The following is a 15190-nucleotide window of genomic DNA, read 5'->3' as shown; positions in this document are numbered from 1 at the left end:
CATCAAAAGAACCCCAAACCTGCTCTTTATTCTTGATCAGACCATGGGTTTGAGCATACATTTTATGTGGCTCCATAGATACTGTTTCTGCTGCTTCTTGTCAATGTGCATTTTGTTCCAGATGCTAGGTTTCCTTCTGGAAACTAGGCCTTTAAAAACAAACAGTCTTACTCTCCAATTCAGTCTCTTGACATTCCAATTGCATCTCTGTAAAGCCTCTGTTCAGAACTGCTCCTCTCACGGATTCTTCTTATCCAGCAAAAGAAGCTTAAGTTCTCAGATCATTTCTCATCAGCTCCCTGCATCAGTGAACCTAGTTGGTTTCCTGCTCACATTGCCCTGAAACCTAATATATACTGAGCAGGTTCCCAAGAATAGCTCCTGCTCAGCCCATTTTCCCAACTGAGCCCTTTAAGTCACTGGAGGCTGCTTTTTCGTGGCTTGTAGGTCTTTAAGTGCCTTCAGCAGTTAGGCAAATTCCCAGAACCAAATATGAATCATTTTGTAGGTAGGTACTGGGAGATATGCTTTCCTTTCTAGTGTTATTCCATCCTCATACCTAATGGTACTATCAAGGTCTCTCTGTCATAATTAGTAAATATGCATGAAATTATCCCACTATTCTCTTTTTCTACCAAGCAAATGATTAATTAACATTACAACACTCACCATTTTTATAAAATGCTGCAGCTGGGTAGTTTGTTATGTTGATATTAAGTAAGTTGTAACTGTCTGGTTTCATGTTTTTCCATTCTGAGAATATGAAGATAGACATGATGGAAACAAACTTGATTAATGTGGTCTATGTATTAAGTCTGACACATGTCATCCTGTAATATGCCCATTACGCCTGACATATTTGAGTAAATACATTTACTTTAGAGAGTCCTGAAAAACTGTGGGCAGATTAGGTGAGGACAATAATGAATTATCAAGATAAAATGAAATCACATAACAAAACAAATGACAGAACAAATTGAGGCTGTCCATTTAGTAAAGAAAGGTGATTGAAATTAAAATGTGGTTAGGAATAGGTACAGTCATTCAGAAGTTGTTCAAATTTGGGGAAGATCCTGGGACTCCTCTGATAAGGTGCGTGTTGGGGTCTAAAGAAATCCTTTCTTGTCATGAAACTTCCATGCCTGAGAAAGTAACTTATCAATGTCAGTCTTAATTTTTTTCATCAGTCCATTGATAGAAGTTGAGAAGAATCATTTAGAAATCATCTTATCACAGACAGTGGTTAGTTGATTCATTTTACACATGATCAGATAAAGAAATGATATTTGCTTTATCTTCCCCTTCAGCACTCAAGTAAGGCGATAGAATACCTAAAAGTCTCTACAGATGAGAGTGCTAGGTTACTGGCTGTAACAACACTGGTAGCACTGAATCAATTTCCAATCTGACAGGTTTCAGAGTAGCAGCCATGTTAGTCTGTATTCGCAAAAAGAAAAGGAGTACTTGTGGCACCTTAGAGACTAACAAATTTATTTGAGCATAAGCTTTCGTGAGCTACAGCTCACTTCATCGTGCATCCGATGAAGTGAGCTGTAGCTCACGAAAGCTTATGCTCAAATAAATTTGTTAGTCTCTAAGGTGCCACAAGTACTCAATTTTCAATCTGTTTCTGATGTATTTGGAATCTGTACTCTGAAAGTGTTATGTTTGATGTGAGAAATGGTAAGGGGTCACATGTTCAATGAGTCATTTATATGTGAACAGTGGTACCTGTAGTCATGTACTTATTTGCACGCCCAGAATGAAACCTGTTTTCAAAAGCCCTAGGGCACACACAGGTTGACAATTAAGCCTTACAAGAACCCAGCCATTGTGAATTTGTACATAGATTTTAATGTGAGTGCTTGCTGAACTGAGACTTTGTAATCGGGCTACATCTTATCAGTTACATTTGCAGCCTACTCGGCCTCTGTACCTCAGCAGTTTGAATATTAATAAATGTTAAAAATAAACTATTTACCTCTTGCAACATCAAAGCCTACCAGACCTACATATGTTCTAGATGATGTGGCAGGGTGCCTTGTGCTTTCTCAGTCATTTGGCATAGTACGAAAGGGTAGCCCCTATGGACTCATGCACAGATTTACAGACAGGACAGAACTAATTACAGGAAGAAGCCATTCAGACTAGTACCTTCACCTGCTACTATCCTACAAAAGCACTTACTGTCCCTGCCAATTCCTTTGCACTGTAGCTCTGTGTTCCCCCATGAGAGGGCTTTTCAAAATCTCTGTGCCACTCAGTCTACAGGCACAGGACTTCTTGGCCATGTAGACAGGTGGGGAGCTGTCATGTTCCATATGCTAATAATAACATATGCTAATTATGTGCCAAGCAGCAGTGCAAAATATGCCACGTAAAAGGGATGGGAGTGCAGACAGTTGGTGGATTCCAGTGGTCTCTCTGTAGTTTTTTTCCTCCCTCTCAGTTCTACCCAGAACAGGTTTAATATTATCTGAGTGCCTGTTGCTCTTCATGCCCTCACCCCCTATATTTCCCCCTTTCTTCCTGTCTCCAAAATCTCCTTTATCTCCCTCTCTGTCATGCATGTGACCAGTGTACAAGGGATCTCTGCCTATCCATGACTCCCCTGCCCATGTGAGTGTTCCCATCCTTGGGATCCACATGCAATTTGCAGAGCCTCTAGAAATCGTGCGTGCAGATACTGTGTGCTGCCTAGGCCATTAACTATTGTTTGGTTATTGAGTGTCTTCTGAAAAGTATTTCTGAAGTGATGGTATGAAGGAGTCTGCAATAATGGAATGTAATTTTATGTGTACATTTGAAGATGGTGGAGAATCCTTTATTGTGAATAAGAAACTAGAATGAATTTGTATCTCCTAATTTATGTCAACTTACCTTCTTTACAGTCTGGCAAAGACAAATAATTTATTTCTACTTCAAACGGATAATACACATAGCAGTTCATAATTGCCAAGTCTCCTGCAGCAATGCTATGGTATACCGTTTAGCTCTCCTTTCTGTGGAGAATATTAATATCTTGGATCAACATTTCCGTGTTAGTCACAATGATTTGCTGTTCATTTTATTTTTTGTCATTACATTTATCCACCTGGAAGTACTAAATTATGTAATTGGAATGATAGAAAACCTGATGTTTCCTACAGTTATATGCAGGTAATACTCTGATTAGTATTCTGGATACTTAAAATCTACTATTCTTCAGGATTTAAAATACCATTTAAACACATTGGCCCAGAGCCACAGTTCAGAAGTCACTGGAGCTATATTGATTTACATCAGCTTAAGATCTGGCCCGATTTATCCTACTTTATATCATGCATATAGACAATACAGTACTTATCCCAATTAGTTGGGGTAGTATAAGCCGTTAGTCTCCATATATATATGATTTCCTTATATTTTAGACTTTTTACTTTATAGATTATTGCTTTGGGGTTAGTACATATTTTGGTTAAAACCACTTGTGGACACATCTTAGTCTCTCTGTGTGGAGCTTTGGTCATGCATTTCCCATTAACACTACTTCATATGTCTGTAGTGGAGCAAAGGGAATATTGCAAAACATTTTCTATGGATGTTTTTTCAGGTTTTTTTCCAATTCACTTCACTTGTGCACACACTGATTTTCTGTTCTGTTTGCAGAAATGGTGGAATGGGTTTTAGGAACATGAATGTTCATGAAAAACAGATTTTAATCTTGAATGCTGAAATATGCTTGAAGTGCAAAAAGTGAATTTCAAATTTTTATTTTAATATGTAATTCAAAATTCACATTCTTACCAATTAGTTACATGACTCATTCAAGCCTATCCAAAGCCTATTGTAATCAATAGCTGTCTTTTCATTGACTTTAATAAGCATAGCACATTTTCAACTATTTGTAATGTAATCTCCATGAGCATGAAATATTCGCTGAAGAAATTCATGCATCACTTTGAATATTGAATATATCTGAGAATTTTACAATCTGAGGACCATTCATAAACAGAAAAAATCAAATTTATTTTTCATTAATTATTTGTCTCTCTCCAGCCTCTAGCAGGCAGAGTGGTACAGTATGCTGTTCCCAACCACTCATGCTAATGATGTTTTTGAAACACCACCTAGCATTTATATTACAGACATTTGTTATGGGGAAAACACTTTCTGAAAGAAATCAGTATTCATTGTTCTGGCTTTAGATCATGACAATTTGTCACCAACTGCTGCTTTCTGTTTACACACAGTTAGCTTTCAGATACAGTGATTAGAATATCATCTGGTCTGGAGGAGCTGAACTTGTGTGCTGAAATAAGAAAGATTATAGTTCAACTTAAAGTCACTCAGAAAAGTCTGTTAACAGGTTTTCACTACATTAATTGGGAAATAAAGCCATTTAGTTGCACGTGTGTATGTGTATATATATATAAGTAGTTATTACCCTTACGCTTAAGTAAAATCACCCTCTGGGTATAACTAATAAATTATTTAAAGCCTCATTTAATATTTATATAGCTTTTATTTTAGCACTGTTTTGTGCTATTAAAAACAAATCGGTGATGTTACTAAAATAAATATAGTACATTCTCTTTTGCAAGGTGCAGAGCTTCTTGTGCACATCTTTTATAAATGACATCATAGTGCCTGAGACAAAATTTATGGACTCAGAGCTCTGTCACTGCTCTTGTCTATTAACAAGCAGAAAAGCGAAGCAGGCACTACTACCGTGAATGAGACTACGCTCGATTTTTTACATGAGGTTCCTGTAAGAGCATGTTATCAGTTGCTCCCAATCTTTTCAGTCAAGTTTCCTGGTTTATCCTAGACTAAGACTTCAGCAATACCAGTCAGTGAACTCTGGCTTCCACTCTCAGTGGTGCTAGGGTTGAGACTGAGGTTTGAACTGGTCATAACTGAAATGTGAGTAAAACCAGAAAACATTTGCTAGGATTCAGTTCATAGCCTCTATGTCTGTGGCGCTCCATTTATCTGTGTAGATACTGGTATGGCCCCATCACTATTGTATCTGAGTGCTAAACATGAATGGCTTTATTCTGACAACTCTCTTGGGAAGTAGGGGCGTATCGTTAGTCCCATTTTTAAGATGGAAAACTTAGGCACAAAGGGCAAGATTTTTTTTAAGGTGTTTAGGGGCCTAACTCCCATTGAAACCAATGGCACAGAACTCAATGAGAGTTAGGGGCCTAAATAGCTTTAGAAATCGGAGCCAGAGAAATTAAGTCCCAGATTGTAAAGGTATTGAGGCATTGCTCCACTTGGCGTTGCCATGCGTAAGTGTCATTTTCAAAAGTGACTTAGACTCCTAAGTCTCAGGCTCTTTATAGGACAGATTTTTAAAAGTATTTAGGCACCTAAATATACAGTTAGGTGTCTAGTGGATTTTCAAAAGCACCTAGTGCCCATGTCACATTGATTTCAATGGAAGTTAGAGGCCCAGGTGCTTTTGAAAGTCCCACTAGGCGCCTATATGCATCTTTAAGTGACTAAATCCCTTAAAATTCCTGGCCTAAGAGACTAGCTCGAGGTCACATACAAAGCCTGTGGCTGAGCCCCAATCTCCTGAGTCCCAGTTTAGTACCTACGTACACTGACTATCCTTTCTCAGGCTGTGGTACTACACGTTTGAACTATGGAAGCATCAGGAATAGCCACACTTCTGCATTGCAACAGCAATAATTTATCATTTCTTTTGCTTAACTTGGATTCATCGTGTACATTTGATTTGAGGATTTCACCTTCTCTTCATCTATTATTCATCAGTTGGGAGTTCCTTAGCACACTTGCAAATCATTAATGCTGATTGGCAGGCGAGAATGTACAACCAAAGTATTGTATAGTCAAAAAGAAGGAGTCTGCTCCCTTCCAAAACAAACCCATTTCTACCCTGATCCTGTTCACATCTTGTAGGTGTAATTCAATTTTGTTAAAAATTCACAATGAGTCTTACACACAGAGCTAGAATTTTCACCTTACATCAATTAAAGGTCCTACTGTTCCTGTTAAGGTATATCAAACTTGTTATCCTAATGTCTAATTTTCTTGGATAAAATGTAAATCTTTTCCCTGTAAATAATTATAACAAATTGGAGGAACAACTAATGTTTTGGGAAAGATAAGGAATGAGTGCAAGTGTCCATAAATAATTTTGTTTTTACAACTCTTGTTCTTAAAAATAATTGATATTGCCCAAAAATGCCCTAGGTAAATCACAAATGAGAATACATGTGATGAAATCCTAACAAAACTTCTGTTGATTTGAATAGGGACAAGGATTTCACCCATGTTCCCTGCCCCAAAAAGCTTACAATCTGTCTTGTCATAATGCAAGAAGAGGGATAACAAAATGGGAGAGGGAAGATGGACAGGAATAACAGTATATGGTAAAAGTCAGCATACAATATGGTAGAGCAGAAGATTATTATTATTACTTGCTATCAATATTACAAATAAATGTGTCTGACTTATTCTTGTAGGCAGAAGTGTGTCTTTGGAGACGTGGGTGAACGAAGAGAGGGTAGTGGTCTGGTATTTCCACTCAGACAGGAAGTTCCATGGATAGGGATGTTATGGGAAAGAGCATGCAGATATTTGTGGGAGAATTGTGCAATCAGGGTATTGAAGTTGGATGGAATGCAGAAAGGCAGGAGAAGGGATGAGACAATAAGAGGCCTGGTTGGATAAGTGGGGAAGGACAAATAAGGACCACAACATAGTTTTATAGAAAAATTTTAATTATAATTGGATCTGAACTGCAACCCGGATTTGAGCAACCCTAAGTTTGGGCAAAGCTCATATTTAAATTAATCAGTTTGAAGATATAGGGCCTGATTCGTCTCATGTCTCCTGGTATAAATTAGGAATAATTCCATTGCAGTTAATAGGATTACATCAGTGTAAAACTACTGTAAGTGAGAAGAGAATCATGTTCATATAAATTGTTACCTCTAATTCTCCTCTGATTTTTACCTACAGCAGGCTTAGCTTCTTCAGGTGTGCATATTGGTCATGCTTCTAATCCAAACAGTAAACAACTGATGCATTCATCTTTGACTAATTATATCAAATGGTAGTATAAGCCCAAAAGGAATAATCTGCTTGAAAACTGACATCAGTTTGGCAGAAGTATGTACATTTTTCTTGTAGTTACGTTAGCACTGCAGATGAAGAGAAGGATGTGCAAATAAAGAGATCTGTTCTGCCATCTGTAGTTTAAATTCTTCTTGCCAATACCACATGTAGTTTAAAGATGTTTATTAACTCGTAAAGCAGTTTTGCAGAGATCTATTTACACTGGAGATATTATTATGAAAGAAGAAAGAGTGATAATTAATAATCTGGCATGTTTCAAAATACCGAAAAAATTAGCTGTGCTCCATATCTGGCTCAAAATCCACATCATATCATCTGCTGCATATGCCAGTGTAACTTTTAGAGACAGGATGAATTTCTCATTCAAAGAAAGAGCACTTGTCAGAATATTTTGGGAGGCTTCATTTTAGTGGTTTGAATATGTCTCCTTCATTTTCAGTGCAGTCATTCACCCCTGTGCAGACAACCCACACAAGACTTATGTATCACTTTAAACACTATTTTGAGGGCTAAGTGGTGAGCAGGATGTGTCAAGAATTTTCCATAAACTGTTTTTCAGTGGTGATTTAGGTTTTTGACTAAATGAATTTGATTGTGAAAAGTGTCTGCTTTCTGTGAAAAATTTTGGCTTTCTTGTCAAAACGTTTCAGCCAAAAACCAAAGGATTTCCACCAAACACTTTTGGGTTTTTGGCCAAAAATTCAAAAATGACTGTGTGATTTTTTTCCCACTAAGTTCTAGTGATGTGTGCCCTCTACTCAAGGGTAAATGTAACCTTTTTTACATAAAGCGAACCATTAATATGAAAGAAATTAAGACCCTGTGGGCTATGGTAGTTGTAGTTACACTACCCAGGAAGCCAGGTTTAATGAGAGCTACCTATATACTGTTTGAGCACAGATGCTCTATGTCCCTAAAAACATTTTGTTATTTTTTAAGTTTAGATAGCCAATGTGACAATCTACATGACTTGCCATTAGAATTAGCTCTGGTAGCCAGTATTGTATACACTTTTCCTAGTTCTACTACAATTATAACTGTTAAAGGAATTCAGTGCTTTGAAGTAGAAGTAATGTTGTTTGTTTACATTAAGGTAACCAGCAAAAATGTTTGTGTTAACCTTGTGATGCCATCTGATTCAGAGCTGTTGTGATTCAGAGCGAAGTTTCCAGAAATCCTGACACCTTTTAGCCAAGGGGGATTGACTTTTAACCATCCTCTGTCAATCTTAGCACAGGTCAATACAAGACAATGCTTTGATTAGGGCATGCTGGAAACTAAAACTAGAGAGATATAGAGAGGTATAACTCCTTGTCTGCACACATGTCCAGAAACATATATTTTGTTTATCCAGCAAGCACACAGACACACACTTACCCTCAAGCACATAAATAGTCCCATTATTTTGAATATGGCTATGTACTTAATTGCTTTGCTGATCAGGGGCTCATTCATGTTATTTCAAATGTAAGTGACTCTAAGGATTATTTAATCATTATTATATATGCATGCATGTAAATGCATCCCCAAACTTGGCAATATTTAGAACTTACACTGCTTTATATTTTAAAAACCCTACAAATATTTTTAAGTAATTGGAATTAGACTCCTATTTAAGGAATAATTGAGATCTGTTCAGATTATTGGCTAACTCCTCAATAAACCAAACATCTGGTAAGAATTTATGAGTGGAATGTGAGTCTTTGATTCACCATTTTCACAGATCAGATGTTTTGGAAATCTCTACCAAGTATCCAGAAGAAGAGAATACATTGCAAATGCCTTTTTTTTCTGAATAAGAATATTTTTGTAAATTACTGGAGCAGTGCATCTAAGAAGCTGTACTGAAAGGCTATGTCATCACTTCCATTATAAAATCCTATTTTCAGAGATTCAGGCTCTCTCTAAAAATTTCTCCAGGTTGAACTCTGGTTTGTGGAAAGTCAACCCAAGAATGCTTCTTTGTACCTAATCTCAAAGTTATGTGGGCCCTGATTTTGCCTCATTACTCACATTAAATAGTGCTTTACTTGCAGACAGCCTCATTGAAATCAGTACTTGCAGAGTAAGGTACTATTCAGTATGGATAAGAGTGACAAAGCCAAGCCCTGTGAAGAGGCTCCTCCATGTACATGCTTTATTTTTTTTCATTTAGAAGTCCTTATTTGGGCTAAATTCCCCTATTTACATCAATGTGGAATTTTAACCTGAGAAAGGACAGAAGCATCAGGCCCTCTGGGGTTCTTGTTGTGCTGTTCACCTTATCTTCTTTTTTCAAATGATTTCCCAAATTGCATATTATCTGAAACCGGAAACAAGAGGTGTCTTATGTAAGAATCATTCTTTTATGTAATCTGATTATTTTAAAACAACCCAGGAATTTGGCCAGTGATGAGTTCTGTGAATGTGTTGCTGGTATTTTAAAGAGAAAAAAAATCTAATCATTTTAATGTATGCTACACCAGGCCTCATTTCTATACCAGGATGAGGTGGTCTAACAAGATGAAATATTTGTCCGTGGTTGCCAACCTACCCTGACTAATCCTTACTTAGGGAGATGCATGGATTCTACCGTCTGATTTTTAAGTAAGCAGTGTTCGGGGCATACCATAGGAACACAGGACTTGTCAGACTGGCTCCAACCCGACATCCGTCTATTTCAGTAACTTGTCTCTGACAGTGGCCAGCACCAGATGCTTCAGAGGAAGGTGAAAGACTCCATAGAAGGTAGATGTGGGATAATTTGCCCCCATGAAGGTCTCATTTTAATAGCTAGAGATTGGTGTAAATCCTGAAGCATGTTTTATGTCCCTTACAAATTTTTTCTATTAACATTAACATCAGAACTCTAGATATTCTTGTTTATCAATATAGTTATCCAGTCCTTCTTTAAATCTTGCTAAGTTTTCATAGACCTATTTCAGACTATAAAATATGCAGTTGCTTTTTGTCTGGAGAGGTCTCAATGCTGTTACCACAGGTCACTAAAGTCCAAGGTTTGTCAGACTACAGTACCATGATGTCTACCTTACCAGACTAGAGGAATCCAGATCAGACTGATGATCATCTTATCTATGAACATGTGGAAGTTAGACTGAAATTCCTACACATGCATTCCTACACTGTTCAGTCAATTCTTAGATCAGAGAGCATAATGACCAATGCCTTATGTAGAAGTAACAGCTTGTGGGAGGAAGCCTCGCTAAACCCAGAGCTATTCCTCAAGTTGTGCCATCCATAGGGAAATATGGAGATAGTATTGTTTGCTGCCTGTCACAAGGTGTCAGAAGGGCCCCATGGAGTGAGGAGGTTTGTGATCTCCTGTAAATGTCCCAAAGTCATGGGCCTATTTCTACTTTCAGTTTGGAAGAATGCATCTGCACAGGAGTTATAGGGATTTTGTTTTGTAGGAAGAATCAAATCTAGGCAAAGGAAAAATTCTTTCTGTATTTCAGAGACTGATTCTTGACTATTTGGTCAGTAGTATGGCAGATGGGAAGTCTGTGATCACTATAACAAAGTCATGCCTCTCTTCCCTGAGGCAAAAAATACAAATAAAACAAACCACCACCGCTTCCCCTCCAAAGAATTTGGCATACTTGCCAGGGAAGACTCCCTAAACATAGTAATTAAGCTCAAATATGACTCCTTTTGGCACATTAATGTTCTGCTGAGTCATTTTATATCTTTGAGTTTGATTATGCAACTTTACGCATACTGATTAGCACTTAGTAATGCAAGTATTCCAACTGAAACCCCAGTACAGGGCTAAGAGAACCTAAAGGAGTCATATTTGGGCTTAAGCAGTTTGGCTTGGGAGCCATCCCTGATGAGTGTTCCACATACTTTGATTTGGCAGTTGCCTCATAGAAGTTAAAATCCAGCACACAGGAATACTTAATACTCATTCACTTAATAATGCAAATCATTCTTCGGGAAAAAACCCACACACCTATGAACAATAGTTTATTTGTATTAAGAAAATAAGCTTTCAGTATAAAGCAGTAATGCACATTGAAAAGTTAGCACACTACATAGAAAGTTGTGATGTTCATGGTGTTTAGATCTAGGGACAGATTGTAGCTTGTTGGGTTCACATCTTTTTGGAAAATCTCGCCACCAGTGTCACAGTGGGAGCTTCTGAATACTGAGCCCTTTTGAAAACCAAGATCCTGTGGTGGGTGCTCTGCACTAAAAACCTGGCAAACCTCCTTTGAAAATACGTTTTACAACATGGCGTCTTTTCCTTTTACAAAGATGGTTAGCCAGGTACAGCATTCTACAGAAGATTTTATTTTGGTTAGAAGTATTTATGTTTATTAAATGAGACTTACTTTGTGCTCCCAGGTCACTCTCTCATCTAATCAATTATTTTAGGAACATTTGGGGACTTCCACTTTTCAAGAATCATTTTTTGGCCATCAGCACAGTCCTGACTAGTCATTTATCTTGATTATGAGCTCTATCTTTCATGGATGTTAGGTTTCCTAGGATTTATAAAGATGAGTCACGAGGAAGAGGGATTCTCTGGCACGAGATGTGTTCTTTCTTGAAGCTATTCCAAAAAGAGTTGATGGTCTTTCACTTCCAATTTTCCTGTATTGAAGGCCACTGCTACTTTCTTGCACGATCAGCATCTGTTGTTTGATTTGAGTCTAGTACTGGTGTGCTGTAATTAGGAAGGACTGACTGTTGTTTCTAATATAGAATGTTTTTAAAACAATGTGATGGAAAAGAATGGCTATAAATGGAAAGAGGTTACAAGATGTGTGCTTGATCTTACAAGCTCTTCTTTTCCAGAATTCCCAATGAAATTGGAATGCAGGATCAGGCCCTATAATAACACTGCAGACCATAAAAGGCATGCTGTTAAGATATTTAGGGTCCAAAATATGGTCTTCTTTTTATCCCTCCTAGTTTATCCCATGTCTTTGCTGAAGCCCTGGAATTCTTTCCATTGTTATCTGATCTATACCTCTCTAACTAAGATCCTCACATCAGTCACCATCCTTCCAGCTAAATAGAAATTAATGGAAATCGCTTCTTCACTCCTGTTTTTCTTTAGTTGGTAGGAGACCTGTCAATAAATGATGTCTGCTTATTATCCATGGGGTTTCTAACCCCTGCTAGTCCATGTAGCATGTTACCAGGACTAACTCATTGAACGTAACTTACCTGAACACTGTTACAATCTGATAGGAAGAGTCCACAGAATTCTCAGTAGCTATGTTATTGTGGCTTTAAAAAAAAAACAGAGCAATTAAAACTAACAAAGAGGAAGGATGGATCAATGGTTAAGGCTCTTGCCTGCCTTGTCATAGGCTTCCTGTTTGATTTTGGGCAAGTCACTAAGGCCTGGTCTGCACTAGGAAAAGAGGTCAGTATAACTACATCGCAGAGGGGTGTGAAAGATCCACACCCATGAACAATGCAGTTAAAATGACCTAACCCTGGTGTTGACAGTGCTAGGTCGACAGGATAATTCTTGCTTCAACCTAGCTACCTCCTTTCAGAGGAGTGGAGCACCTACACCAATGGGAAAACCCCTTCAGTCTGCATAGATAGCATCTTCACTGAAGCACTACAGAGGTGTAGCTACTCTGCTGCAGCATTTTAAGAGTAGACAAGTCCTAAGTCTCTCTCTCTGCCTCAGATCCCTATCAGTAAAGTGGGGATAATGATACTTCTGTTCTTCACAGTAGTGTTCTGAGGATAAATGCATTCAAGACTGTGATGCACTCATATACTACAGTAATTAGCGGGCATATAAGTACCTGAGATAGATAGATAAAACTACTACTCCTCTGACAAGAAACTGAAAAAATAAATAGCCACCTAACAATTTTTTGGGGGGTGGGGGTGGCGGAGATAAGTTCTTATACCAATATCAAGTTAAGATAAAAATATTAAGTGAAAACAGCCATTATTTCAGAAGCAGACAGGCAAAATGTGTAAGGGAGAAATATTTTCAAACCTCTAAGAACATTAGAAATGCTGCAGAGGAAAAATAACAGAACATGACTTCAGAGTAGCAGCCGTGTTAGTCTGTATTCGCAAAAAGAAAAGGAGTACCCGTGGCACCTTAGAGACTAACAAATTTATTAGAGCATAAGCTTTCGTGAGCTACAGCTCACTTCATCGGATGCATTTGGTGGAAAAAGCTTTCCACCAAATGCATCCGATGAAGTGAGCTGTAGCTCACGAAAGCTTATGCTCTAATAAATTTGCTAGTCTCTAAGGTGCCACGGGTACTCCTTTTCTTTTTGAGAACATGACTTGACAGAGCACTGCTAACTATGATGGTGTTAAATAGCAAATAGGAATATCATAAAAAGATCAGTACATAGGAGCATAGAAAACAGAGATGAAGAAGATCTATTAGGTCATATTCTGCATGTCCTATCAGGGCACAATTGCTTGCTACCATATACTCTCAAGTCCCTTTTCCAGTCTGGTTTTAAATTGCTCAAGCAATGGGACTTCCACCACTTCTTTGGGGAGTATCTGCAACAGCCTGATAGATCTTGCTGTCAGGATATGTTTCCAGATATTTAACCTAAATTTTGCTTAGTTTCAAGCCATTAGTCCTAAAGCTTCCTGCTTGGTATTTACACTCTTAAAATATAGGTCAATTGCCATAATACCCTCTCAGGATTGTTTGGCCAAGCTAGCTATGTCAGAGGGGAAGACTACGTGAGTGAATAGAGAGGGAGGGGATAGGATTATGCAGCTGCATCCCATCCACCACGTAGGGGAGCCACAGTTGCATCCCTATCTCCACTCCATGGCTGCTATGGTGGAGCCGAACACCACCCATTTGAGAAGACGCAGGGGGAGGAATTTGGTGTGATGCTTTGAGTCATGTCCCCCTGTCAGGAATTTACCAACTAAAACACTTGCTTCCCTGATCAGCAGTAACTGCTCCTCTGCAATTTGAGTAAACAGTGCATAGGGCATGTGTGACTAGATAACATCAGCTGAGCCAAAGTGTAAGAAGGCAGGGATGTGAGCTGTCTTGCCATTGCTATGGGAGGCCTGTGGGGGGAACCCTCAGAGGCTGATATCTCCAGGTAATCCTGTCGATTTTGGTCATCTGCAAGAATTGGTGGTATGACTTCTGGCAGTGGCACATTAGCACCCCTTTCCTTCCTAGCAGAGGAATGAGCTCCTATTGTACATGTTGCACACGGGAAGGAGAGCACTGCACTCTTAATTCTTTTACTTTTTCCTGTAAGCCTATCCCCTGCCCTTAATCATGTTAATGGTCTTCTCTGAATTCTCTGCAAACTGTTAAAATATAATGTAGCTCAAAGAAATTCGTACCAACCATTAAGAGCAGTAATTAGTTTCTAGTACATGCCTTTAGCCATTGTCATAACAAAAATTTAAGTCATGCCACTTAGAATGTCTTGTCTTTTATCTTTTTGTTGTGGTTTAATTGTATTTGAATGTGATGTTTTGTTGTGTTTAATGAAAAAGGTATTTCACGTGAAATATTAGAAGTTGCAACTGCAATTGACACTTGCTAAATGTGAAATGTTTTTCTTTCCTTAAAACCTTCCTTTCAAGATACCCTCTTTCCCCATAGCCCCTTTCACTGTCTTTAAATACTAGTGATTCCTTTAGCTCCACTCCCATCACACAATCTTCCTGTATCTTAGAGTCTTGCTGCCAGATGAGAACATTGGACAGTGGAATAGGAACCTTCCCTCTCCCAGACTCAGGAAACCGGTCAACTGGACGATATGTTTCTAAGCAAGAATCAACTTTAGAAACTGAAGACTTCATGTCTCCTGAGCAAGCTCTTCCTTCAGCTCCTTCAATAAAAGCCAAAACTCTTGAGCGAGAAGTGCCTTCAACAGCTAAGAGCCCAGAATCTGTGGAAAGCATGATTAGTCATTCAACATCTGATCCTACCATGACTGCCAAAGTTGTACGACATTTTCAAAGTCGCCTTCCAAAACCTGTCTCCTCAGGTAAAGTGCCAATTACACTGGAAATTAGATTCTTTCTGCCCTTATGTCTGTTTCCATTAACAGAAGCCCTGTCATAATGATGTTAGATAACGAGAACGCTAAGCACATAGCAGAAAAGA

General features: G+C 38.4%; 1 protein-coding gene across 5 annotated transcripts in view; it reads left to right on the top strand.

Moving 5' to 3' along the window:
• The window catches only part of NCKAP5 (NCK associated protein 5), a 644081-nt gene that overhangs the window by 586627 nt on the left and 42264 nt on the right, over positions 1–15190 (top strand). For all 5 annotated transcript variants that reach the window (XM_043505027.1, XM_043505028.1, XM_043505024.1 and 2 more), the window contains one exon: positions 14757–15071. In XM_043505027.1, coding sequence (XP_043360962.1) covers positions 14757–15071 — 315 coding nt within the window. The remainder of the gene's footprint in view (positions 1–14756; positions 15072–15190) is intronic.

Source organism: Dermochelys coriacea, chromosome 11, assembly GCF_009764565.3.
Source record: "Dermochelys coriacea isolate rDerCor1 chromosome 11, rDerCor1.pri.v4, whole genome shotgun sequence".
Lineage (NCBI taxonomy): Eukaryota > Metazoa > Chordata > Testudines > Dermochelyidae > Dermochelys > Dermochelys coriacea.
The sequence above is the reverse complement of the archived record's forward strand: the minus strand, read 5'-3'. Positions and strand labels throughout refer to the sequence as shown.